Here is a 26056-nt window from a genome sequence, read left to right as displayed (position 1 = left end):
GTATTCTAGTTGTGAGATTGAAACCATACTGGAAGTGTTTCATCTAATAATTAGTCATGTGACTTGTTATACAGCTTCTTGTTCATCATGTTTCAGCCCTGAAACATTCAAATATTAAGAACACAATATTAATTAATCTATAACCTATGTCCCTTGTGACCTAATTACGGTTGACTGGACATAAATCTGCTTCTTCAGTGTATGAAGATTAGACAACTTGGTTTGTGTGAATGATGCAGTCATCCTGAATAAATGACCTTTTAGTAACAACGCCTCACCATCATGATTTTCTGTTTATTCATGAAAGGCCTCTCATTACATTAGGACTCCTCTGTGATTCATGTTACAATGGTGACTTTGTTCCACTCCGCGGGTAAGCCCATCTTGCAACACACATTTGTGCTCCACATACATATTGTTTATGCTTCCTCTTTAATGACAGCATTTTCACAATTAGATCAACAAGAAAATTATCTTTCTGGGTTTTATGCAGTCATGTCTTATTGCCATCTTTTCAGGAAAAGATAAAAGCTGGCAAGATTCAGTCACAGAGTTTTTAATGTTAACAGCATTCTCTTCTCTCCAATACTTGAAGGTCCAAATGGTACATGCCAACACAAACCTCTAGAAACTTATATCAGTTGCTTGCAACACATGAAGACATCAACCTCTTTGTGATCTATACCTGAAGTATCCATACTGCAACTGTACACAACTTCAAACACAAAACAATCCTCTGTAAACAACAGTAAAAAGGTGTATAAATAAACAACAACAAAATGACTCCTTGCTGAGAGTCAAAGATCCAAATAAAAAGAACACAATATTAAACAATATTGCCCTTGTCGCTCTACTCATTGCTGACATAAATTCGAGGCATCAAAATTTGACAGTTTGGTTCCTTTTTTGTCTAGATGTGCTCCTTTGTCCTTTATTAACAACAAATTAAAAACTACTGAGCAGGTCATTGTTTCAAGGCTCACTCGGTCTAGTGACTAAAACATCCTGTCAGCCTAAACAGTGGATGAGGCAAACTAACAGTTCAATGTAGCATCACTTAGTAAAAACTCTCTACCAATTTCAAGATGAACTATGATTATTTCCAGTACAAATACTAATGACTTCATTTTCTCTATTTTATTAAATTTCTTATGACATCTACAAAATATTGAAAATGACAGACTCATTTCATGTACACACAACCACAACTTGAAATATAAATACATGCTCCCCCCAACAACCCCACAGATGCATAGCAAGCAAGGGGACAGGAAAAAATTCTTTTTTTCTTCTTGTGACCCTATTCCTGATGTTAGATGAACTGCAATCTAAGCAACTTTATGGAAAAGAAAATAAAGCATTAAAACAGTGTTAGGGCTCTATTTCACATAATACTGAAAGTAAACAATAGGGCTACTCCACACTAGCCCGTAATTTTATTACATTTAAGCACAAATCACACAATAGCAATATTTGAAGGTCAACACTTTTCTGCTGAAAATGCGTTTCAATATTTACGTAAATGTAGTTCAGTTTTATTCTTCATCTGGCTGTTATAATGTATTGTTGTACAGAATGCACTTTGTTTATTGCTCTGAAAAGTTAACAAAAATTTATAAATGATCTACTGTGATCTGGGGCAGTGAACTGATAATGTATATTGCTGAATAGAGAATGATGCCCTTCACTTAAGAGTGAAACTACGTCTGTTTCTTAATGATATATTCATGTCGTGCTCTGTGTCTTCTGTTGATTTGTACTCCTGTTACATCACCTGTTGTCTTCTAGATTGTTCTTCTGCGCCAATGCCACGTTTCTTCTCCTTATCGCCCACTTCATAGACTAGTGATCTCTACTGCACTAAGCCTTTTGCTATGTAGAGAAACGTGCTATATTTTTGTTAATTATTATTATCCTATGTTCATGTGAAAGTGAGTGAGAAGCAAACAATTGTGAGTGTGTGTGTGCATGTATGACTGCCCTAACACACATAAATACATGTACACACTATGTAAATAGATGAAACAGATGTCCAACAGTGTATTCTCTCAGATGTGATGGGCTGACCATCACTGCAGTTTCTCGTTGTTACGTCCATATTACTAACATTGAAGATAGTAGCATTGATAACACAAGTATCAACAGATTGTTAGCCAGCAAGACAATTGCAGGACAAACGAAGTCTATCAATCCACTGCAGAATTCTCGGATATCAGACACGAAAAATCACAGGAAGTAACTTATGGTTGGGGTCTGGGCCATGTGGTACCAAGCAGGATTTAATAAATATGTATTTACAACAGGCCCCATTTACATAACATTTCAAATTTTAAACACTTTTAGGCCTTACATCTATTTAGGTAATCAGTTACATAGAAGCACAGTACACAACACAGTTTTAAATGTTTTTAAAACAAAAATTTAAATAAAATGCTTAAGTCAGACTTTTGTTCCCACCAGCACAATACTTTTTTTGTTTTTGCTTTTGCAAGACATCTAATTGGCATAGGATCAATTATTGAAAAATGTTTCTGAATTTGCTTCTTAAGGAGAGTTTTAAGTTTTAGAAATGTATTAACACCAGAACTGTTAACTAATTTGGGAATGAGTTAAAGAAATAGAAGAATCTGACAATTCAATCGTAATAAAAATAACTTTTTGTTTGCAACAATATTAAAATATATCAAAAAGCCTTCATTACCAGCTGTTACTAAAATTGAAAAATTCAGTTTATAAAAACAATTTTTGACAAAACTATGCTAATATTCAGCAACAGAAGGATTTTGTTAGTAACATGTAACTATGTCATACTGAATCCAGCAAGTCAACTATTTATGCTGGGAAAAAGGTCAAAGCAAAAGTTCTCTTTGCAATGCATGCAAGTAAGCATAAAATCGGCTTTCTTTGTACAGTTTGCTAATTAGAACTAAAACAGCTTTGTTCAAAATTGTTCTTAAACAACAGAGAGCATCAAACAAATATCAATTGAAAGTTCACAACTGATCTGTTTTGAGGATGTCAGTTGAGAGACACAGGTCAAATATTTCAATATAAAAAAGAGGTGCTTCATTTGGCTTCTGTGAACACCAGAGACAATGTATTAGTATGTAACAATAGTGGAGTTTAAATTACATGATCATAACAGGCGATGAAAGAACTTGGATGACATCGTATAAAAGAGAGCAAAGCAGAGTTTGATTAAGTGCTCAATGTTGCTGCTGCACATAGTAGATAAACCAAGTTCCAGTCCATGAGTGTATCTATTGCTTAGAAATTTCACTTTCATAAAAATATAAACAAGAAAATTACTATTTTACTGTATTATTAAGGTTCAAAAACATGACAATATTTCCTGTCAAAAATAACAGAAAACCCCTAAAGCTCTAAAAATGGACCGTTATAAATGCAAATTTAAATGCTCGCACATTTGCTAGCTTATTTCTGTGATGATATATGAAATGCTATGATAATAAATTATTACCACATAGTACTAAGATATTTCATAGAATACCTACAAAGGGAAAGTAGGTAGTAGTTGTTTGTGCTAAAGGAGATATGCACGTCTTTGTTCCTGAAACCCAGATGTGTTGTGCAAAAAAGAAAAAAAATCAGTGAAAATTGCATTTATTTAACCAGGCACAGTTTGTTTCTGACAAGCTGCAGGTGCAATATAAGTGCAACAGGCTTATGTAACTTAACAGTCAAGAGCCCTACAAGTCTATGGCATAATCTTTTAAAAATATACCCCGATTTTAAACAAAAACTTATAGATGTCTTCAATATCTTAGAATGAAGTCTGTGTACATTTGATCAAGCTTTGTATGGGTGAACCATCAGTTGTGTATAGTTAAAATTTCATACCTCTTATGGCGTGAATGAATTAAAAAAATGTCGAAGTCAATGAAGTCCTGATCTTGCATTCTGCTAAACTCTTTGTACTGTGCTGTGCAAGAATTCTGTGGAGGCTGTCATGTAAACTACGATTTTACTAACATTTCAGTACATTGTATGTGACTTCAACATTTGTGGGTATTTCTAACATGCTAAAATATGTTCAGATATTTCCCGAAGTTCCCAACTCATTGACATTTTGTAATGGAACATTTAAAAGTTTGCTCTAACACGTTAAAACCTGTCACGTGAGAATATTTCCATATGTGCCCCCTGGTGCTCGGTACAGCTTGGGAATGTATAACATCTGAAAACGGTTGAAAGCATACTTTTTAACACCGGTGTTCTTGGAAGTATTCTCTCTCCGACAGCCAACACTGCAACAAAAATATAAAGTTGGGCTCAAAAACAGGTGAGGTCTCCAAGACTTTATTTCATAGAAACTGAAAGGTTATAGAACTACCTTTAGGTTCAATCTTTATATTCTTTACCTAAAGTAATTAAGTTCTCTTAATTTTATCTGCTGCTAAAAACATGTTAGAGGCTTTAACCACCCCTTGACAGCAAAGCTACAGAACACTGAGCTGCTTCACTATCCATACACTTACATTTTCACTATATAGTCAAAAGAAAGCACAATCAATTAGATTTCTCAATGTTTTGAATAATATCCAGTGACCCATTGAAAGAAAAACTTGTTCTATTAAAACTTGACAGCAGTGAGATACCTGCGAAAACAGTCCAGAGCTTGCCAAAAGACATGGGAAGCAAGATCATGATGTTTCTGCAACAGCTGGGTAAACTCAAGTGTAACTGCCATCGATGTTCGATCCTTTCCACTTTTACAGGTTGTAATCCGGACACCCCTTAGACTTCTGCATATCTGTTATTAATAATAAATGAAAGATTGGTATAGCAGATGAAGGACAGAAGAACAAGCAACACTACTGATGGTGAATAAAAGACAAATACAGAAAACATAAAGATGAACCAAGTAACAAGGACTGAGAGTATTGTGATTTTGCAAAGGAAAATGAGTAGGGAAGCAGCGATAAGCGGAAAAGAGGTGTGACAAAGAACTAGCATTAGGTGGACTGTCAATAGGAGTAATGTTTAAGGAGGGGAAGCATTTTCAGTGCACATTTAAAGGATTCAATTGTGGGTAGGAGGCGGATATGAAAAGGGAGAAAGTTCCATTGTCTTGCTGCACAGTAACTAAGAATCCTGTGACCATATGTTGCTGTTCTGCTGACAGAGAGAAAGAATACTTTAATGATGGATGATTACAGACACCATCATCATCAAAAAGAAGACATTAAAAGATAAATATAAAATCTCCACTTACTTTCATTACAAATGCTTATTAATTACACCATTTCTTATGTTGATGTAGATTTTAAACAGCTATGTTGATAAACATAAGCTAATGGATGAAGAAAAAGAGCAATAGGATTACACTGCCACCAGACTACCTGGGGCTGCATTTTTCCAACAAAATAGCTGGCTCACTTAAGGGAGTTACCTCTTCAGTGAGATGAAGTATTTCCACATTCTTGCTCTTCTTTGTGCTGACGTTGGCGTGCAACAGCTTCATCAGGTGGTTCAAAGGCCCACTCTCCATTTCCTCTGCATTTACATACAAGTACAAGCAAACTAGAGAATGATTTCTCAAACTTACATGATTCACTAGACTAAACCAACCTATCACAGAATCAGCCAGCTAAACTTTACACAGCTGCTCTGGAAAATAACACTTTCTCTGCAAACCAAAGATTTGATTAACTGAAAATCACTTTCCTTTTTTTTCCAAGACTGATATCATGTCATATTCTGCACTGGTACATTCATCAAGATTATTTCCTTAACTAGTTTTGATTTGCTCCTAGTGGAAATAATGCGATACTTTTAGCTATATCTTGTCTACAGACAGTTGTAGGGGAGAGGTTCTATTTCCCCTTTATTTTATTTATATTATCTTGCTTTGATGCTGCTTGATTATCAATAGGACATAAAATCTCCCTGACTTAGGTTACCTGAGTCCTGTTGCAGTTTTTTCACAGCTCCATAATAAGAGCTCAAGGCTGTAAAACTCTCTGAATTGATGCGATCTTGTAAAGAAGTATTGCCAAACCTGTGCACACACACACATGCTGCTTTTGAAGTACAACATTCTGATGCAAACACTATCATCAAATACAAAGCATTATGCTCTTTGTCATTCACCCCATCCAGAAACAAATATGAACTTGATGAAAGTCCCAATTACACATAATTTGCAGCAAATCTCAAATAACCAAAAACTGATAACTAAAAACTGTAAAAGTCTGGTGCATTAAATGATAGACCTGAGCATAAAATACCAAGAGAAAGCACTCACTTTTCAGCATAAGTAGCCTCCTCATTGATGCCAATATTGAAAAAGACTGGGCACACCTTGATATTCTTGCCTTTCTGCAGCTCTTCAGGGAAACATGAAAAGGTGAGCTTGTCCAAGGGGATTTGCACACACAACACATGCCTGTCCCATAACAAAAAATCTTTTATCATTTAGTTTATATTGTTGTCCTTATTGAATGCAAAATAGACTAAAAGAGGTTATAATGATGATACTTGTCACACTCTGCTCACCCTTCATGAGACTATATCATAATGGCGATACTTATTACTCTCTGCTACATATCTCTGGATGGAGTGCTGCTTTTATTATGCTGGTCTGTTTGGCCAAGTTTCTTCACTTACCTACTGAAGTCTGGGTGAATTCCTTGCCTTACATCACTGCAAACAACAGTGAAATGAGCATTAGGAAATGCCAACAGATGGCAGATAAAATAAAGAAGCTGATGCAAATCTGATGGACCTAAAGAGTTCAAGAAGATAATAACAGAAGCTTAGTTTGGCAGTTTTTTGGTGCTTGTACCAGCAGTAAAATGTTTTTGACCCAATAAGTGAGTGTTCAGTATAGAAATCTTTAGTTATTACCACATAGGAAAGATGGGAAATGCTTTTTCTCACAAAATAGGTTGGTTGGTTGACTGGTTGGGCAGAAAAATACTTCCACCTAGAGGTGATTTCAGACTATGAGGGAGAAGGGGTGGGAAAGATGGTGGAATATTCAGAGAAAACCCCCGATGGCCAGGTCTGCAAACAGGTGTCACATACAGTTTCCAGAGATGAGATCTGGACCAGGACTTCTAACCACACTGGTCATAAGTGAGTGTTTTAACCACTACACTACTGGGTGCCTCCTCACAGAAATGAACCATCTTTTTTTAAGAAATGAACCATCATTTCTATTATTAACTTCCCTTGGTTTAATCACACAATGTACTGACCAGTTTTAACTGAAAACTATCCTCACTACTTATAATAACAACCAGGGAAAACAACTTCAACACTTGAAAAAAAAACCCCAAACCAACAACTAGCCAAAAAAAACCCAATAAAAATACTGCCACTGCACAAACCTTCCCTTGGTGATTTTTGGTGATATATCACCATCACAAGCTTCAATGAACTGCAGTGAAACATAACGAAGGTCATCCACAGCCACACTCATGTCCTCAATCATTGCCAAGCTCATCGCCATAACAACTTAGGAGACTCTCTACTTCCACTAGCAGGCCACAGTGACTCAGCTGCTGGAGGAAACTGTCTGTCAGGAGTGATGGGGACTTGATATACGGAACATACGCCTGCCACCAGTGCTGTAATCTGTAGTCCATAGTAAAAACATTAAGTGTATGTAATGCATAAAACTGAACATAATAAGAATAAAAGATGAATAATGTCTTTCTTTTTTTCTTCATTTAATGTTAAACTAAAAAATAAAAGGTCATTAATTTCTTTAAAGATTGCTATTTAAATATTTAAAGTTAGAAACTTACTGCATGAGCATTGACAATATCACGCCTGCACTTTATCTCATGTAGTTTGTGAACATTGTCTCGCTGATCCTGGCAACACATTTGACAAGTTTATGCCTAAGCACAACATCCACACAAAGAAATTAACTGTAACTCGTGCATTTATGTGTGTGCATGCACCGATATATGAGCGCATAAGCAAGAGAAGAAGAGAAACTCTAGAATCTACATAGAAAAAAAAAAATAATGTACTCAATGAATTTTAGATGAGGATAACATTTTGTGTCATATGCCTAAGCCATATTCAGGATGCAAAAATGCACAACAGCAAGAGGTGTCACAATATAAGTGTGTGTATATGTATGCATGTAGATGGATGATGTATATTTCTTTTTACAGCAAGTGGATTTCATGTCCTGTACACAAAAATGATAATGTTTTGCACTTTCTCAACCAAAATGTCTCACTAAAATGAATGCTTCTACTTAAACAAATCCACATAAATGCCAGGACATTATTTCAAACGCTCTTGAAATTATTTAATATTTTGAACTCTGAATCTTGAACCCATATAGAAAAGACAGGAGAGTTGATCTGAAAAGGAATGACAGCTAACAATATGCAGCATTTGCAAACAAAATGTATGAAGATTACCCACTTTTATGATCAGGAACATCAGAAAAATGGAAATCTTGCATAAAACAGCTTCTACTGAGCTTTGAAGTTTAAGCACTGCTTTGCACAAGTGAGAATGCCAAAGATCAGGTTCCAGATCCTGTCCTCCACTGCTCAGACTTTCTACAGTGGAGATCAGGTTGACAATGGCTGCCTCTAAGTTCAGTCTGGTCACCACCTGCAGCAGGAGAATAAATGCTGATTGAGCTGATATCTACAGCATACCCTTATATTATTTACACAAGTGACTCATGATTTATATGATTAATGCAAAAATTACACATCATTTAAACATTCATTGTAAGTGGAAACAGTCTTATAAGTAACAATGGTAACATTTAGCAAACTTTCGCACTCAATTTGATTGTTTAGTCCTATCACTCATATAGAGTTGTCTTCATGCTGGCTGTCAATTCACTATTCTCACATAGAAATAGACTTCCAAAATTTGTTCTGATATAACCTTTTGAGTCAGTTGAACTTCTTGTATCATAGCTTGTGTGATATTTTGACACTTTAACACAGGTACCAACATTAAAGCAGAAGACTCGATGTCAGTAAGACAATGGCAGACTGACCAAATATTCCAGACATTCACTTCTGTCTACAGCACACTATGTCAGCTTTATCTGAGTGCTGATGTATAATCAGAAATAGCTTGCTGTTACAAACACCCAAGATAGTGCGAGTCCCACTCGTTGTGTTTGTAAAAAAAATATTTAAGACATTTTTCACATTTTTACAACCATGTTATTTCAAATTTATGAAGTTTGAACGCACGTAAATTGTGAGTCGACTCTACCATTAAAAACTACTTGTCTGTACTTGTACTAAATACAATATCACCGTATTTTGATTGATGGCATCTCAGTTTCACATGTTCTCATGCACAAGTATAAAGCATGCACACACACACACCCAAGGTTCCAGGAAAAGATCTACATCATCTGCAACATTCGTGGAGTTCTGCCTGGTGCTGGTTGAGGGTGTACTGTGATCCAAATCCATGCTAAGCTGTCTTTCTTGCTGATAGTCTTCTGCCCCTGCACATAGCACCGGGTCTTCACACAGGCGCACCAGTCTACGAGCCTGCAACATTGTCCATATCAAAATCATTGTATTTAACACAGCGTTTGATTAGTTTCTATTACTGGTCCTATGGAAGTGACCTTGGAGGGTAGCCGACTTTATGGTGGCCAAAGAAAGAACTGGTTTATGAACGTCAAAGACTGGACTAGTCGTCCTGTTCAGGACTTGCTGACTATCACCCAAAATAGGCAAGAGTGGCTGGCCCTGTCAGCTGCTGCCTCTATCCATGTTTCCCCCAAGACTACATCATCTCATAAAAATGCAAAGCACTACAAAAACCATACCATGCTAAGAAAGACCTACCAGCTTACATAAAGCAAGTAGAGTGGGAAAATGTTGCATGTGAATGTGTGTTTTACTTTTGCTGATAATTACAATGCGGCCAAAGAACTTCGCAGGTGTGCTGTATCTCACCATTTACAACAGCTCTGTACCCTATCAAAAACTGCAATCAAAAATGTTCTTCTCACTTTTGCTGCAAGTTCATCCACCAGAGAGGCCAGTTTGTCAGAACTACTTGTGCTATCCGAGTTGCTCAGCTCTGATGACAGGGCGATAATAGTCGACCTCAGCTGTGTGACAGTGTTGTACAGACAGCAGGCATGCTGTGGTACTGTCTGTGCTTGCACTGTGCTGTCTGGGGTATGGGACACACTACGGTGCTGAAGCATACGTCGAAGACCTCCACTCTTGTACTTTCTGATGAATGCTGTTGGTGCCCCCATGGTTAAAGCATCATACACACTACCTATGAGGTGAAAAAAAAAGACCAGATGCATCGATTCTGATTCTTAGATATATTCAAACTGTGGTTTACTGTCTACATACTCAGTTCAATCAAAAAAAAAACAACAAAAGACCCCCAAAACAGGCATGGCATTAACTGTATGTGCACATATAGAACACAAAATAAAGAAGTTAGAGAAGGTGATAAAATACCTGATTTGATTAGTCAACCACTGCAGATCTCTTTGCAAGCGGTTACTTTGAAAAAAACAAAGAAATTAAAACACGGATTTCTAAATGGGGTCCTAAAAAGGATATTTAATAGGTTGCACGATGCAAGAAATGGAATAAATGACAGACAATCATCCACAGTACTGACCAGACTTGCTACTGTCTTTGGAGACAGCCATAGTCTCCAAGTGCAGGTTAACTGGGACAAACTCCAGTTCAGGTCTGTCCTTGTCGATACTTCGCTTGAATCCTACACCTGACAAAGATATAAGCTTTTACCATTCACAAGATCATTTGATGCAGCAGTTTTTCTACTAGTTGGTGCATTTATTCCAGCACATATATGGGGAAGGAGATGAGAGAGTGGGGGAGGTTGTTTTTTTTTTTGATTTATTGAATTCTTTCAAGAATGGGAGCCATGCAACTAATACATATTGGCAAAAGGTACAAATAGGGTATTCTGTTCACAGAATATAATGAAAATTTTAAGACCTAGGTTTAATGGTAAAGAACAATAATCATATCTCATATAAAGATATCCACAAGCATTATGTCTTACCTTATTGATTGTGTGTGTGTGTGTGTGAGAGAATAGAACAATAAACTAAAAATTGTATGTGAGACCTTTAGCTTTTCTATGTAAGGTCAACTGGCAACAAAGAATAACAAAGTTTAAAAAACCCAGAAACAATATGTAATAAAATATCTTATTTCAATATAGGGCTTACGATGTGAACAAGAACATTTGCAGTCTAGATGACAGCTTTTCAAATGATTTGTGCATGCTGGAGAAGCTTTTTGCATTTTGTAAAAGAAACAAACCTTGTGCAAGTTGTTCATAATGATGGGAATAAAGACTTATGGTACTTTCCGTCATTTGAATCATCTTCTGTTGAGTTTTCCCAGCTTCTGTACTCAACTGCAATGGTTAAAAAAACATAAAGTTATTAATTTATTTAATTTTTCTTTTACCTTTTGAATAAGCTAAAAGCATGAATGGCTTCAGCTCAGTGTTTTCAGGATAGTTGGGTTATCTTGTCTTTATTCAACGCTCTTTGATTTGTACATTCAATATCTAATTGAATTTCTCTGAGAGTCTATATGATATATCTTGTGGTCGCAGATACATTCTTCACCCCTTCAATATAACAGTTATCTGAAAAACCAGTCTATAACTATGCCAAAATTAATAATAACTGAACACTTCTACAAGTAACAATGTATCTAAAATCTTTGCAAATTCATCAGTCTGTTTCAGAATACAGAATGTTTAATCTAACACAGAAGTGGCACTTAACATTTTCAAAAAGTTTAAAAGACTGGCTCCAGTTGCTGATTGTTCATGTAGCTGTCACATGACTTTTGCCTACAGCCTATCAGTGATCAAATTTACAAAAATAGCCTAGATTCAGTGTGTTAAAGACATATACTACATACTGCTTAAAATCAAACTTGTCTTCCATTATTGCAGATACTGAGTGAAATGCATAATTTATAGCAGTTCATCTAAAAAAGGCTCAAGTTGTTGAGCTTCTGAGGATGACTGCATAATTTGTACTATACTTAGGTTTCAACAAATATAGAGAAGGTTTAAAAAAATACACAGCTTTTTAAAATGTTCCCTAACCTTTCTTGGTCACTAGGGAGTGAGGGGTTAGAAACCAAACTTTTCTTGAAGCCAGCTGTTTGTGAGGGTGATGCTCATCTCCCCTCCCTTGCTGCTTAACCTTCCCCAACTCTCTATGGAGTAAGGTCCCCATTCCTGACAGCTGGGTTGACTGGCAGAAGTTCGCTATGCTACACAGGAATCCAACCATGCTCACATACCAGTCCTCTAAACACTCAGCTATCTGCTCTGCCCACAAACACAATGCATGGGACTGAACAGAGTCCCACATTGTGGACTGAACTCATTGCCATATTGTGGGCTGGAGTCTGATTAGGTTGCACCCTGCACATGCTGAGCAATGTGTATTATCACATTATTAGAAACCTCAATCATAAGATATACTTTACCTCACCCAGATCATCCAGCAGAGATTTTAAATGTTTCTCTTCATTAATCCAGATCTGTCTGAAATAAAGAAATAAGTTACTTCAATTTTTTTTAAATGTCAAGTGCTGTAAAAAATAAACCCTTAGTTCTATTAAAAAAAACCCCAGAATTTATAAAGTGTTTTAGCTTAATCCACTGTGCTCACAGGACCATAAACTAACAGTTTAACAAATTAAACAAATTAAACAATTAAATAATGAATCATTAGCATACAGGCTACATAGTGGCAAACATGACTGAGCATGGACAAAGATTAAAACATTCAAATTATTATTGTTCATAATAACACCACTGTTATGACTAATCGCAAAATCATTGGTGTGATCACCAGACTAATCAATCGACCTAGCTGTTTCAACTTCAGCCTCAGAGACAATTTGATCCCTGCCAAGACCAAATCAAACCAATGCATAAAGACAAAAGTGACCCATAGAAATGAAGAATGAATCACACATGAAAGAAGTTGCTATTCACATCAAATATTGCCAAAAAAGCAATGAGGTGTTTCAGCACTGCACACAAGCAAACCTTATCTACTGTTTCCTATAATAAATTAATCAAATGATTGCACAAAGCACAGCCGCTATCCTACTGGAGGCAACACATGCAGACAAAAAATCCCACATTCACACATAGTTGTGTTGGCAATATTTGATGTGATTCTGCCATAGGTGTTCAATTAGTCATTAGCATTTGGTCAATTTAGTTTTACATGAGTCAATTTGGTCTTGTCAGAGTTTGAACTGTCTTAGTGGTGACATGCAGTCCTGCTTATTGGCTATAATGGAAGAAAATGAGTATCATACCCCTAGCTGTAAATTATGAAAAGACAATGTAACCTATGTGGTTAGGTTTAATAAAGAAATTTTCATCAAAACAAGTGTACAACTTAAGGATCTTTGACGTAGGGAGATAAGCTCTTACACAAAGCTTTTTGTGCGTAAAATAACTTTCACCTGACCAAACTAGGTGTGAAACACATGCAGATGAAGACAGAAGATATTTATTTATATAATAAGATGCTTATAATCCGAAGACAGGAGTTTCCCTGAATGGTAGTTGCTTGCATACCATTTCATCCATGTGACAAATACTCTTTTTAGTCTGATGCTGAAAATGCTGAGAACTGCATTACTGGGGAGAAAGGGAAGACTAAGAAAGGTTAAACTGACATTATGGTGTGCATGTGCTGAAGAAAGTAATACATTTTGTTCTTGTAGAATTAAAGAAGAACATCATACAAAATGACAAAAAAAGGTCTTAAACTCACAATAACTGTGCTGGGATGCTGGAGGCATGTTTGAACTCGGCCATATACTCATGCACTTGTAAACTGGTAGACTCATTATTTGTTGCAAAACGAAAAGATCTTTTGATAATATTGCAGAAGTGAAGCTGTAAACAGCTTCGCACTTCCCCCAGGAAAATTGTTCCTCTTCCTCTAGGAGACAGCAGATTCTTACCTTCTTCAGAAAGCTGCAATAGACAAAGATGCATACTGTCGCTGCACTTCTGAGCTATTCACATTTTGTTTTATACAACCAATTCATGTCTTCACATGTCAGTAAAAAATGAAATTTGCATCAAAGACCATGCAATGCAACTTTCCATGAAGAATTGCAAAAAAATGTCATATCAGAAACCATCAAAAATCAAAACTGTCTACTCTGCCACAGACACAGTGGTGGCAAGACAGTAATAATATATATTTATTCACAGAACGCCTTCCCCACCAACAAAGGTGGCTCAAGGTGCTTACATACATGAAGTCACATGAGCACAAACTTATCAGTAGGCATCAAATGCATCTTATTCATTCACCATCATTTCAAATCATAACACACACATGCACACAGAGGAGAGAAAACATGAATACCCAGAGAAAACCACTTGTCAGCCCTGTAAATACAAACCCACGACACCTGATTTTCTTGTCATGGTGACAGTCGCTTTAGCCCCTGTGCCTCAAATGCTCCTGATAGCTTACTATCAGGTTATAGTGAGTTTGTAATACATTACTACTGCTCATAGTCTGCATTCAGTTGCTAATAGCATCATCGCAATCTGCTAAAAGCCACTAATTTTTCACTGCTATGATAACAATCTGCTTTGATGTTAATGAAAATTCATATTTTGTTTTTAGTAAATTTTCTGATAAGCAAATAGCACAACCACAGAAATCTAATAACATTATTCTCCAATCACTCATTATCATCTTAAGTGGTAACTGATTTTTCTGAGAGCATATTGTCTGCAGGACTGCATAAGGTAGATTTTACAGAGTATGCCACAGGGGAAAAAAATGTGAAATGTGAAAATGTCTGTGTAAGTGTTCTCATGGTTTTGTAACATGCTTGTCTTGATGACTTTCACTGAAGTGTCACCAAAATTTGGCAAAAATATGAGAAGCTTGAGCTTACTTCTGACACTGCTGAGTCTTGAGAGGAAAGGAGAGTGGATTTCTTGTCGTTAACCCAGGCCATGACAGTTATTCTGGCTTTACTTTTGATGTCATGGCTCCTGTTGAGTTATAGAAAAGTAATTGACAGAACAACAGCAAACGCTAGATAAGCTAATGAGTGGAGGGACAGAAGCAACACCAGTGAAATGAAACAGAGACAGAAGACACTCAGGCTATTGAATGGCACAAGCAAACACTGTCATCAATGCAAGCACAAAAATAATGAAAAGGAAATAATTAAAAATAAAAAAAAATAACAATGAAACAATAACAACAGACCAGATATTAGCGATGGAAACAGTAAAGAAACAAGAAGCAAAGACCTGAGAAAGAGAAATCTTTAAATATTGATTTCTTATTTTACCACAAAATGCCTGTAATTTGGTTTCCTCAAAACTGCTTTGACATTTAGAAAGAAAATGATGAATGATAATAATCACATGGTATCATGTATAGAAAACTATATTTGTAACCCACAGCACAATTAGCTTCTAATGTGAACAGTTATATATCCAAGTGCTGATAAAAGCCCAGACCATAAAGAAACTATGAAGCTGCAAGTAGAAAAAAGTATATTTTAAAATCTACAGAGCAACCACAAACTTTATACCACATGATTAATCATGTACCCTCTTCTCCAGCCAGCAATTTATGGTCATTAGAGTCTTCTTCAAGTCAAGCATCTGAGAACACACAACTTATAGCAGCTTCATGTATGGTAGGACTCAGGTGTAGTATTAAGCATGAAACTAAATCCTCCTCTGAAAGCTGGATATTGCCCACCAATTAATCAAGCATGAACCAATGATGCACTAGCTCACTCACTCTTAATGGTTTCTTGCATGTTGTCTAAGACAAATAGAATCAACAGCCTCTTGTAACATCATGAATAAAAAGCAGGTCATGATTTCAATGCTCTTTAGCATTATGCAGAGGAAGAGGGTTTACATAGCTGGTTAGCTGCATGTGACCATGGGATATGATCTGTAGTTTTTTTATTCAAGACACAGCTCATAGTCTTTTAAATTCTCTTGTTTAATGAGTATAATGAATATGAACAGAATGCAGAAAAACAGAACAGATTTATAAAAAAAAAAAAAAAAAAGCTCGAAAGATTAAAGTGCAAATTAAATCCATATTTCATAATTTTGAATGATTGACGTCTGTCACATATAACTCGAGAAATAGCTGTGGAAAATCTGAACAGACAAAGCATGGTCACATGGACAATCACAAAACCATGTTAGCTCTAACCAAGGAAAATAGAAATAGCAAGTATAATAGCTGAAAGCCATCGAGGAAGATTATGACAATGATGGCAGTTGTATCACTTACACACCAATAGCATCAGCACTGAAATAACAATAAAATAATTCAGAATAAACATTGATAGAACAATGAATGAAGGCCTCAGTTGATACAACAATTGCCAAGCCTCAACTGATACAAAAATAAATGAAACCAGAAGTGGTGATGCGAGAAATGGGGAACTGATTAGTCACAATTTAATGTTGTTAAAGGTCTTCTGTGATCAAGTATTTATATTTAATATAAATGAACTGGGACTACAGCATTTTTTGTTCAAGGTAGTTCAGAGGTTGTTGAGAGCATGTTTGGATCATTTTTTTCCTCACGAATGAAAAAAAGTGTTGTGCATTTTGTTTATTGTGGAAATGCTAATGCTGTTATGTCGTATGTCACATGTGGTCTAATACTAATGTTCAAATTCATGTTGATTTGCAACATCAGCCCTATAATTATAGGAAAGGGATAAAACCTTAAATACACATATTTTTATACTCTCCGGATAATGTTTTCTAAAGGTGCATATTTAAATAGTATTTTAGAAAGAGTGTAGCATATTGTGGAGGAGGGATAAAATATTTTCTTACTGGAGGCTGAGGTTTCAGAGTCATATCTGGGGCCATTAGTACATCCTGCAGAGTGAAGATGGCCTGCCCCAGCTGTGCCATCTGCAAGAAATGAGAAAAAAGAATAAAGAAGACTAGCAACATGCTGTTCACAGAAATAGTTATCAATGCAAAGTCCCTTTTAATATTACCTGTACAAGCAAGAACAAGCATATAGCTACAGACCACTAGCAGTTTATGTCATTAATAAGTATCTATGAGATAATTAATAGTTTTTTTTATTCCTTGTTGCTCCTTTGAGGAGCATAGGGCCACAAGTGCATTTTCTGTAACAGCTTTTTTTTCACATGAGTGGGTTGTTAGCCCAAACAAAACCCTCAACCTGGAGAGCCAGGGTGTAACATTTTAGTCTGGCCACTCCCCCTGACAGACCTGTTCGGCTTGGTTAGACCTGCCAGGAGCACAAGGCTCGTGCAGACATAGCTCTGTGGATCGACAAGGCGCGCAAGCCACCACACCACACCAAGGTAAGTTGCACCAGGTGTTGGTAGCATAATTAATAGACTCATTAAGTCAGCGGTTCTCAACCTGAAGGTGGTCATTTTTTTAAAGTTTCTTATACCGGTATTAGTGAAATTAGCTTACATTGCTGGCTAAGGGGGCGCGCGGATGTACCTTTGTTCGTCAGGGGGGCGTCACAAGTAAAAGGTTGAGAACCGCTGCATTAAGTATATTCATTTAAAAAAAATGTAAATCTAGTTCCATGATCTTACGGTTGTTGGGAAGTGAGATATTAAAGCCCTCACTTATCTCAGGGCCTGAGTTTTTTTTGGAAGGACAGAATCCATCTCCTCTCCTTCACTACCTAATCTTATTCCACCCACTAAAGAGTTATAGGTATATTCCACAGTTAGATTAACTATGTGAAGTAGGCTGTACCACATGGGAATCAAATTGGCTGGTGTGTGTGCCTTCAGGTTCAAACAATAACTTTAACCACAAGGCTACCTGCTTCTTCAGTATTCATTTAATAACATTATTCATTGACTAATAATATTTACATACCAGAAAAATAAATAAAATTATGCTACTGAAAGAGTAACTTCAACTACTTTTTTTTTTAAACATTATGTTCATATTCAGCAGATTGTGCACAAGAAGCAAGCTTCAGCACAAAAAGTTAAGTAGAAAATTCATGAATTCTACTCACCGTTCCTGTCATGCGTTCTTTAACACTGTAGACACTCAAGCGCACTCGCTGGCTGGTATCAACTCCACTGTTGTCACCAAATCCTATGGTTTTTAGAAACATTGGATTGCTGCTTCTCTGCAAACACATTGTTCTAGTTATTATTTTTAGTGTTTCAGAATTGTGTTTGGGGCCAGAAAACCCTCAAATGTGGAGTAACTATCATGCAAGCATTTTTAGTTTCAAGCCTTATTATGAAAAAAAGACAATCATAAAAGAACGCAATGCTGCCCTACTCTTTGAAGTTGTTGTGTGTGTGCACTTGTATTTGTTCCTGTTTCAGTATTTGTGTGCACACATGCATGATACATTGAAATAACTTTGACAGTTTACCTCAGCAATGTCTGTGTGGTTGTGATAGACCCAAAGCTGTTGTTGAAATGGTACAATGACGTGAACTACGACCAGACAGCTGGGAGGATTAGCATGACTGTCTGAAGGTAAGTCTGACAAGCTGAAATCACAGGCACTGACCTCAAAAATGACAGTCCACAACTCAGATGGTGAGTAATCACCTACACATGTACATCATACTAGATTTGACAAGTAGTAACAGTTTTGTTGGCTATCTATATTTGAACTGTAACTTACACAGAGAAATCTCCAGTACAGGGTCCTCAGTTTCTGAATCTGAAAAAAAAAACACAGGTAAACTATGAGGTCATGCTACATATACCCTGAGCAAAAAGTATCTTCACCAAAAGAATTGGTGTTTAAAAATAAATGGTTTGTGTGTGTGAGAGAGAAAGTGAGTGAGACAGCATGTGCTTGTGTGTCCAGATAAGTTTGCAGCATGGGAATGGATTCTAGACAAGTACTCTTTCACTCTCATAAATGTATACACACTCTTTCACACCCAGACACATTATATCACATTATATTATGTCTATATCTGATTGTTTCTAGTTTTTAAAATCGTGGTTCTTCTGTATGACCTGAAAAATTTGTTCCTATATGGTTAAACAGTCAGGTACTCTAATTCACAGATTATGGCATTTAGAAAAGAAATACAAATATTTTCAAACTGGTTTATAAGACAAAAGCATTTTTAATTAATACATTCATCAGTCAGAACAATCTACAATCTAGATTAATTAATTAATGATGATGATAATAATAATAGATCCATGCCGTTTTCAGTACCGGAATTAGAGACCCAGACTATGTGCTATCAAATCATGCAACAAATACTGATAATCATTATCATCATCTGCACAAGAATATCTACACTTTGAGTACAGTTGTGCACACCCCATGCTCTGTACATTTGAAATAAATAAATAAAAATCTATAAAGACATATAAAGCCCTGGAAACAAAGATACATAACTTTTCTAATCAAACATATTCCAAATCATCGAAAACACACAAAATGTATCGGATTAATATTTTCAAGAACAAATAATTTCAAACACATCAGTGTTATACTGTGCAACAAACTGAATCAAGCATGAACCCTTATACCAAAACTAGTGCAGAGACACACACACAAAATATACCTGTGCCATTGTACCAAGAACTTCTTAAACTACAACCTGCTCCTTTAAAATATACACCACTTCAAGACCAATTCCAAAGTTACAGAAATACAGATAGCATATTCTGAACATTGCATCCCTATTCTCCACTGGGGGTGATTAGGTACAAGAAGAAGATATTCTGTACATTTTCATTCTATGTACGGCTCAATTTCTTTCAAAGTACACTTTTAGTGATTCAGTCCCTCCTAGTTCTTGTCACATAAGAGTCTGAACAAAACTGTTTTTCACCATGCATTTTAATTTCAAAATCTGTAACAAAATTTACCATGACATTGACATATCAACATTTTTTTCAACATCACAGGTTTTTAATGTTTATAACATCTTTAACAATGCTTAATATTTATTGCACAATTCATTGTTAAACTTAAGAGCTACTCAAAGGATACAGATATGTGCATCATGAAGCAGAGCACAAAATACAATTTTTTTTTCAAGTATCTAGAAACAGAAGTTTAACTTGACCAGGGAAGCAGATGTTATGCAACGTTCGTAGTAGATGAAAATGAAAAAGTCTCTTGTTCAGGACCTCCATACTCTGGAAAGCTATTCAGATTTGTTGTTCAGTGGCTGGACCACATTTATCAAGACATTCTGTGATGAAATTCCAATTACCATGTCTTAGGCTGTCATATCTTTCGCTTTCTTTGAATTGTACAGAGAACCGAACTCAAACATGAAATTATGGTCAAAGCTGGTTGTGGCAAGTTAACAGAACATAAGGTTGTCATTAGTTTTCCAAAATCCAGGTGAAAACATCTGCATTCAAATGATGGCATTTCATAAATGGAACAGATTTTTCTGTTACAATTGTGGTGGTTGGTATGATTCAATAAATCAAGCACATTTATTTCAAATAAGTTTGCACTTGGGTGACTCATTAATCTTTGAGTGTACCAACACATAAAAAAAATCTGGTTTGGCTTGCAATGTTTTGGTTAAATTAGTTTTGTCAGTGTCTAGTTACGTGGATAATCTGACTGCGTGGCTTTTCAGTTCTAAATGTAGAGAAGTATTAGATGAAAAGGGCCTTATGGAACTAACAAACTACAATGTTGTAGATCAGGGTATGTAATTCAGGATGTGCTCTCAATACCCATGGGTCAGTGAGTACTGTGAACAAAGATGCTTCCATCTATTGAATCTACCCTCATTTGGGTGCAAGACATCAAATGGTGATATAATTCAAGGGGGAAAAATATTAAAAAAGAGAGAAAAACCTAATAGATGATAAACATGGAAGGTCAACCATGAAGAGGAGAGGATTACAGATATTACATGTATGGGGATTAAAGATGCTAGATATATGGGGTTTAGAGATATTAGATATATGGGGTTGAGATATATATAGGAGTTAGAAATACTAATATATGGGGATTAGAGATACTACATCTATGGGAATTAAAGTATTAGATTTATGGGGTTAAGATATATATATATATAGGGGTTAGAAATACTAATATATGGGGATTAGAGATACTACATCTATGGGAATTACAGTATTAGATATATGGGGTTTATGGATATTAGATATATGGGGATTAGTGCTATTAGATATAAAGGGATTAGAGATATTCTAAGAGAAACCACTGTTCAAAACTAGACAATCACTTGGCCAAAGGTAGCCCAGTCATGGCTGGTTGTTGGTAGTCTGCTTGACAGAAATCCTCTAAGTTCTTTACTATTCTGGTGATTGTCCCACTATTTTGGAAAAGGGAGACTACAGAGGAAGAAAACATAAATCCCTAAAAAAAAAAAACCTCCAATGGCAAGCCCTTCAAATAGGTCAAATCTTTAGCCTAGCTGCTGAAATCAGCAGCAATAAATCTGGCTACAAAGGGGCAGATAAATGAAGTTAAAATAGTAGCTGTCAAAATGATAGAACAAGAATTGTTCTTTGTCACTCACTCATTCACCAACTCTTGGTTTAAATCTATGTGGTTCCTGTTGCTGATTGTTTAAACTACTTAATGAATCCAGTGTTTGTGTGCTTTCTTACAGGTTGATGACTTCTTTTATATCACCTGCAAATCTCTCTTTATGTTTGTGTAAGAATACATAAAGCATTAATTATGCAGTAAGTTAATTAGGTTAGTAATGATTGTGTATAAGATAAATTCTGAAAAAAAAATCAGAATTATGTTCCCTACACTTTTATTCAGACTGTAGCAATGTAAGGCCAAATCCCAATATAACACTGTAATTAAAGCAACAAAGTCATAGTGTACAACTGGCAGTAACAATAACGAATTAAGATGAAAGGACACTTCAGAAAGTAGCGGTTTCCAGATGCCCTGGCTGAGTTTGAGAAAACAACAGAGTTGGATACTTTGACATATCATACATATGATTCAGATCTGTTTTTGTGGAAAAAGAGTGTTTCGATGTTAATTGAATTAATTTTGCACACCTCCGCTCACAGAATTTACACCTACATGAATTAGAAAAACTATGTTTTCTCAAATGGCATTTTTTGGCCATAGTATGTTCACGTAAGGAAACAAATATCAGGATAGGTTAAAGCTACAGAAATGAAATTTTTTAGTCTTACTCACACATAAATAATCTACAATTACAAGGAATTTTCTTTTTGTCCAGTGTAATTTTTGGGGTTCCTATTTTGACCACACAGATCTCCAAGACTTTCAAAATGAGCATGCTTATTAGTTTAAACAATTGTTTGTACTTGACAAAGACACTAAGGTCAATGATCTGGGTACTGTGTAAATTATTTTGAAAGGATAGTACATCTTTTTTAAAAATCATTGATTGCACTCAAAATTTTCATTGTAAGCACTTTAAAACATTTTTAGCAAGTTATTTTATATTTGATTACTCTGTCACAAAATGTCATTAAAAAATCTTTAAAACAATTTTTCTCAAACACAATACTGCATTAATGTATGAGTGCTTGTCACATTTAAAACACAGATTATGTTACAGTATTCTTAATTTTTTTTTAACTATTAGCAAGGTTAAGCTAGGAATCAAGAAGTATTTTATATAGTCACCATGTAAACAATATGTATTATTGCTAATGTTTTTTATCTTGATCTAAAAGACAAAATATGTTAAATCAGCTTTGAAACCTTCCATCCCAGAGCATGCGAACTTATAGGCTAGGTAGATTCTAATATCACACACACACACACACTATTCAGTCTCAAATGCACAAATTAATGTTTATTATATGGTGTTGTGTGCACTGACAGACTTCAATTGAAAAAAAACCCCTAATTTTTGTATCAAATTTACTTCTCAAAATGGGTTCTCTGGGTTAACTGTTCCAGAAAAACAGCATTTCTAATCGATTTTACTTTTTGAGAAACTGCTTATGCTTTTGTCATGACAAGCATGGTGTTTGATTGTCAGGAAAATTACAATTATGTTTTGTGCATTTGTGTTTAGTAGCATTTCTAAAGCATTTTTAGTAACATAAAGAGTGTTAGATGTAAAAATAAAAAAATAATTTCTTCACACACTAATCTATAATTACATATAATATAATAGAAAATGTGTATTTAAATATCCCGCCTACAATTTAAAAACAGAGACAGCTTCACAGGTCTTTAAATGTTGTTTTATTGCAGTGAAGAAAAAAATTACTGCAAAGAAAGCCAGCGGCAATCTGCAATAAGCACCTATATGTTTTTGAAAGCTATATGTTACATAGGATACACACTTAAATATTGACATGAATAAATGAATTAATCTTTTCATAAACTAATCTACAATTACACATAATGTGATAAAAGATGTTTTTAAATATCCCACGTAAAATTTAAAAACAGAAACAGCTTGACAGGTATTGAAACGGGATGGTATTGCATTCAAGAAAAAAATTTGCTGGAATTAAAGCCAGTGGCAATCTGCAATAAGCACCTACATGCTCTTTAAAGCATACACATCTTACAACTGACATAAATGTGATAGTTGCTTGCTAAAGCAAACATTGATGTGTGCCCTGATGAAATAAATATGAGACTACTGTAGTTTGATGAATCAAAACAGATCACAGACATACAAACCATAAGTATGAGACTTTTGAATAGTTCTGCTCATCTTACGCCATATCCTGCCATCACAAAATAAAGATACATTCTTTGCACACATAATAAAGGCTCCTGTTGATAACAAAATGCCTTTAGCCTTTTTATCTCAGTCATGTGTGTCATCTGTCAAAATGAAGCAGCAAGTGAAGTTCTTCAGAAAAATGTCTTTTTCCTTGTTCTTAACTCTACGAGGTTTCACAACACAAGAATGTCATTCAGATGAATATAATCTAAACCATCCCTCAATACTTCCTTTAAATAAGTGATCAGGATATTCATATTATCATAGCACACTAGCCATTTAAATTACACACAAGCGATTTCTGATTCCTTGTCACTTTACTTCCCTGTCTGCAGATCAAAGCCTTAATTCATTACATTAGCATAAAGAAATGACCTAAATTTCAGCGTTAATTTTCAGGTTCGGAAAGTTAAATATTGCCTGATTTTCTTCATATATGCCAAGTGAAAATTCATGGCTCAGAATTCATATTCATACATTTATTCTTGATGAAAGGATGAGTTTACAGAATGAACTAACACTTCACACTTTTTGAGATGAGTAGCTTATGACAGTATATAAAGGCAAATAAGAATTAAAAATTATCAAACACCAAAGATGCATCATTTTGCATATGAGATGGTACCTTCATAATGTACACGCATGTTATGCTTGTTTGCAGAAACATTTGGGAGGGGGAAAAAAAAAAGAAGGAAAAGAGTGAATAAATTGCTGGCTAAACAGGAAAGCAAACATGCATGCTTTAGTGAAGGAAGTAAAGAAGAGACCAGATATAGAAGATTGTGCAAAGCTATTACAGGTATGTGAGATGCATGCCTTCATTTAAGACAGACCATATAACAGATGTTATCAACAAAAGAATGATAAAGAATTTACTAATTGCATATAACTGTCTAAAATGTACTCTGAGCACACAACCTACAACTGTACATACTTAGAGTGGGCAGATTCTATTTACACTGTACTTGTGCTACGTTTCCTCAAAGAATGTCAAAAACCTTTTCTGAGACACTCATCCAGTAAGAATGAGATAGGAAAAAATCTGACGCCGGTGTTTCTCATCCATCTTGTTTTAGTACTTTTATTTAGATATTATGTTAATCTTGATTCATGTGTTCTAAGTCATAAACATCAACACTGGGCTGTGAACTCCTTTAATTACACACAGGCCTGGACAATATTTACATTACTGATCATTGTTACAAGACACAAACGAGGCATGCCCATGTAAAATAAACACAAATTGGTATCATAATTAGAAGGGGTTGAGTGATGAGGATAAAAGTTATTAAACAGACTTCCTGTTTTGTTTACTGACTTATTTGCAGTCCTGCCTGACAAACTGTATGTGAATTGTGTGCTGTATAACAATCCAGTCTGATCTTAAACTGTAAGATTATAACTACTTCCAATATGCCTCTTGATAAGTTGTGATGCTGCATTTCCTGATCATTCCAACAGCACCTCCATAATTAACTATGTGTAGGTAAAGGTTTTCAGCATTATAATTGTTTGAAAATTTCAAACTTTAAATTCTAAATCAAAGATTCTATCTCCAGAAAGGTCTGAAAGCTACTGAACATCTGTATGGCTTAGAAGAGCACAGACTCAAACATACACTCTTGTAAAGGTTTACGTGTGCAAATATAGGTCTCTTATTCACAACTGACGACAAAAATCATTAAATTTTTCTAGTCTGCTTTATTAGCTACATCTGCTACCCTTAAAATCTAAAACCACAGTAGTTACAGTTCCCCCCAAATTTTAAAAGGAGTACCACATGGATCAATTTATATCTACAATCCAAATATCTGAATTACTCTGACTTTAAAGTTCTGAAAGATTTCCCACCGGTTTGAAAGTCCAGGTTCAGACCGGCATGAAGGCGGTCAGGAAGAGTGACCGGGTCTCGTCCGGTGCGAGCCTGAAGTTGTTCACGCAGGGACTGAAGCTGCATCTTAAGGCACTCGTAACTGGCCATATGTAACGCCTGGATCCATCTATCTCGCTCTTCTTCTGTTGTGGCAGCAAACTTAAATGGATTGTCTTCCCCTTCACAGACTGGTAGGCACACACACACAAAATAACATTTGTTTGGTAAGAAATATAGTTCATATTATATGGACCAATAAAAAGTTTATGCACTTTACCAAGATTTTAAACAAAACTTAAAAAGATGGTAAAACACTAACCTATGCATTTAACATACAAAATAAAGGATTTAGATGACCTCAAAACAAGTTTATAAAAGCAAACACACAAGTAGTACTTTGATTTTAGTACTAAATTTCTTTTTACATTCCTTTCTTCTTTTCTCTGTCTTTAGCCTT

General features: G+C 35.5%; 1 protein-coding gene across 1 annotated transcript in view; it reads right to left on the bottom strand.

Moving 5' to 3' along the window:
- Positions 1–280: 280 nt before the first annotated feature.
- Positions 281–26056, bottom strand: part of LOC112559687 (type I inositol 3,4-bisphosphate 4-phosphatase-like) — a 28559-nt gene continuing 2783 nt past the window's right edge. Inside the window, 25 exon segments of the mRNA XM_025231021.1 lie at positions 281–4268; positions 4620–4774; positions 5414–5517; positions 5925–6022; positions 6269–6409; positions 6631–6666; positions 7356–7459; positions 7461–7580; positions 7582–7602; positions 7776–7844; positions 8413–8607; positions 9348–9518; positions 9989–10266; positions 10624–10731; positions 11298–11394; positions 12492–12549; positions 13802–14007; positions 14952–15051; positions 16328–16345; positions 16495–16517; positions 16885–16965; positions 18074–18190; positions 18446–18546; positions 18704–18742; positions 25578–25787. Coding sequence (XP_025086806.1) covers positions 4136–4268; positions 4620–4774; positions 5414–5517; positions 5925–6022; positions 6269–6409; positions 6631–6666; positions 7356–7459; positions 7461–7580; positions 7582–7602; positions 7776–7844; positions 8413–8607; positions 9348–9518; positions 9989–10266; positions 10624–10731; positions 11298–11394; positions 12492–12549; positions 13802–14007; positions 14952–15051; positions 16328–16345; positions 16495–16517; positions 16885–16965; positions 18074–18190; positions 18446–18546; positions 18704–18742; positions 25578–25787 — 2783 coding nt within the window. The 3' untranslated portion in view covers positions 281–4135.

This window comes from Pomacea canaliculata, linkage group LG3, assembly GCF_003073045.1.
Source record: "Pomacea canaliculata isolate SZHN2017 linkage group LG3, ASM307304v1, whole genome shotgun sequence".
In the NCBI taxonomy this organism is placed as follows: Eukaryota; Metazoa; Mollusca; class Gastropoda; order Architaenioglossa; family Ampullariidae; genus Pomacea; species Pomacea canaliculata.
Note: the sequence above shows the minus strand (reverse complement) of the source record. Positions and strands in the feature narration are given on the sequence as shown.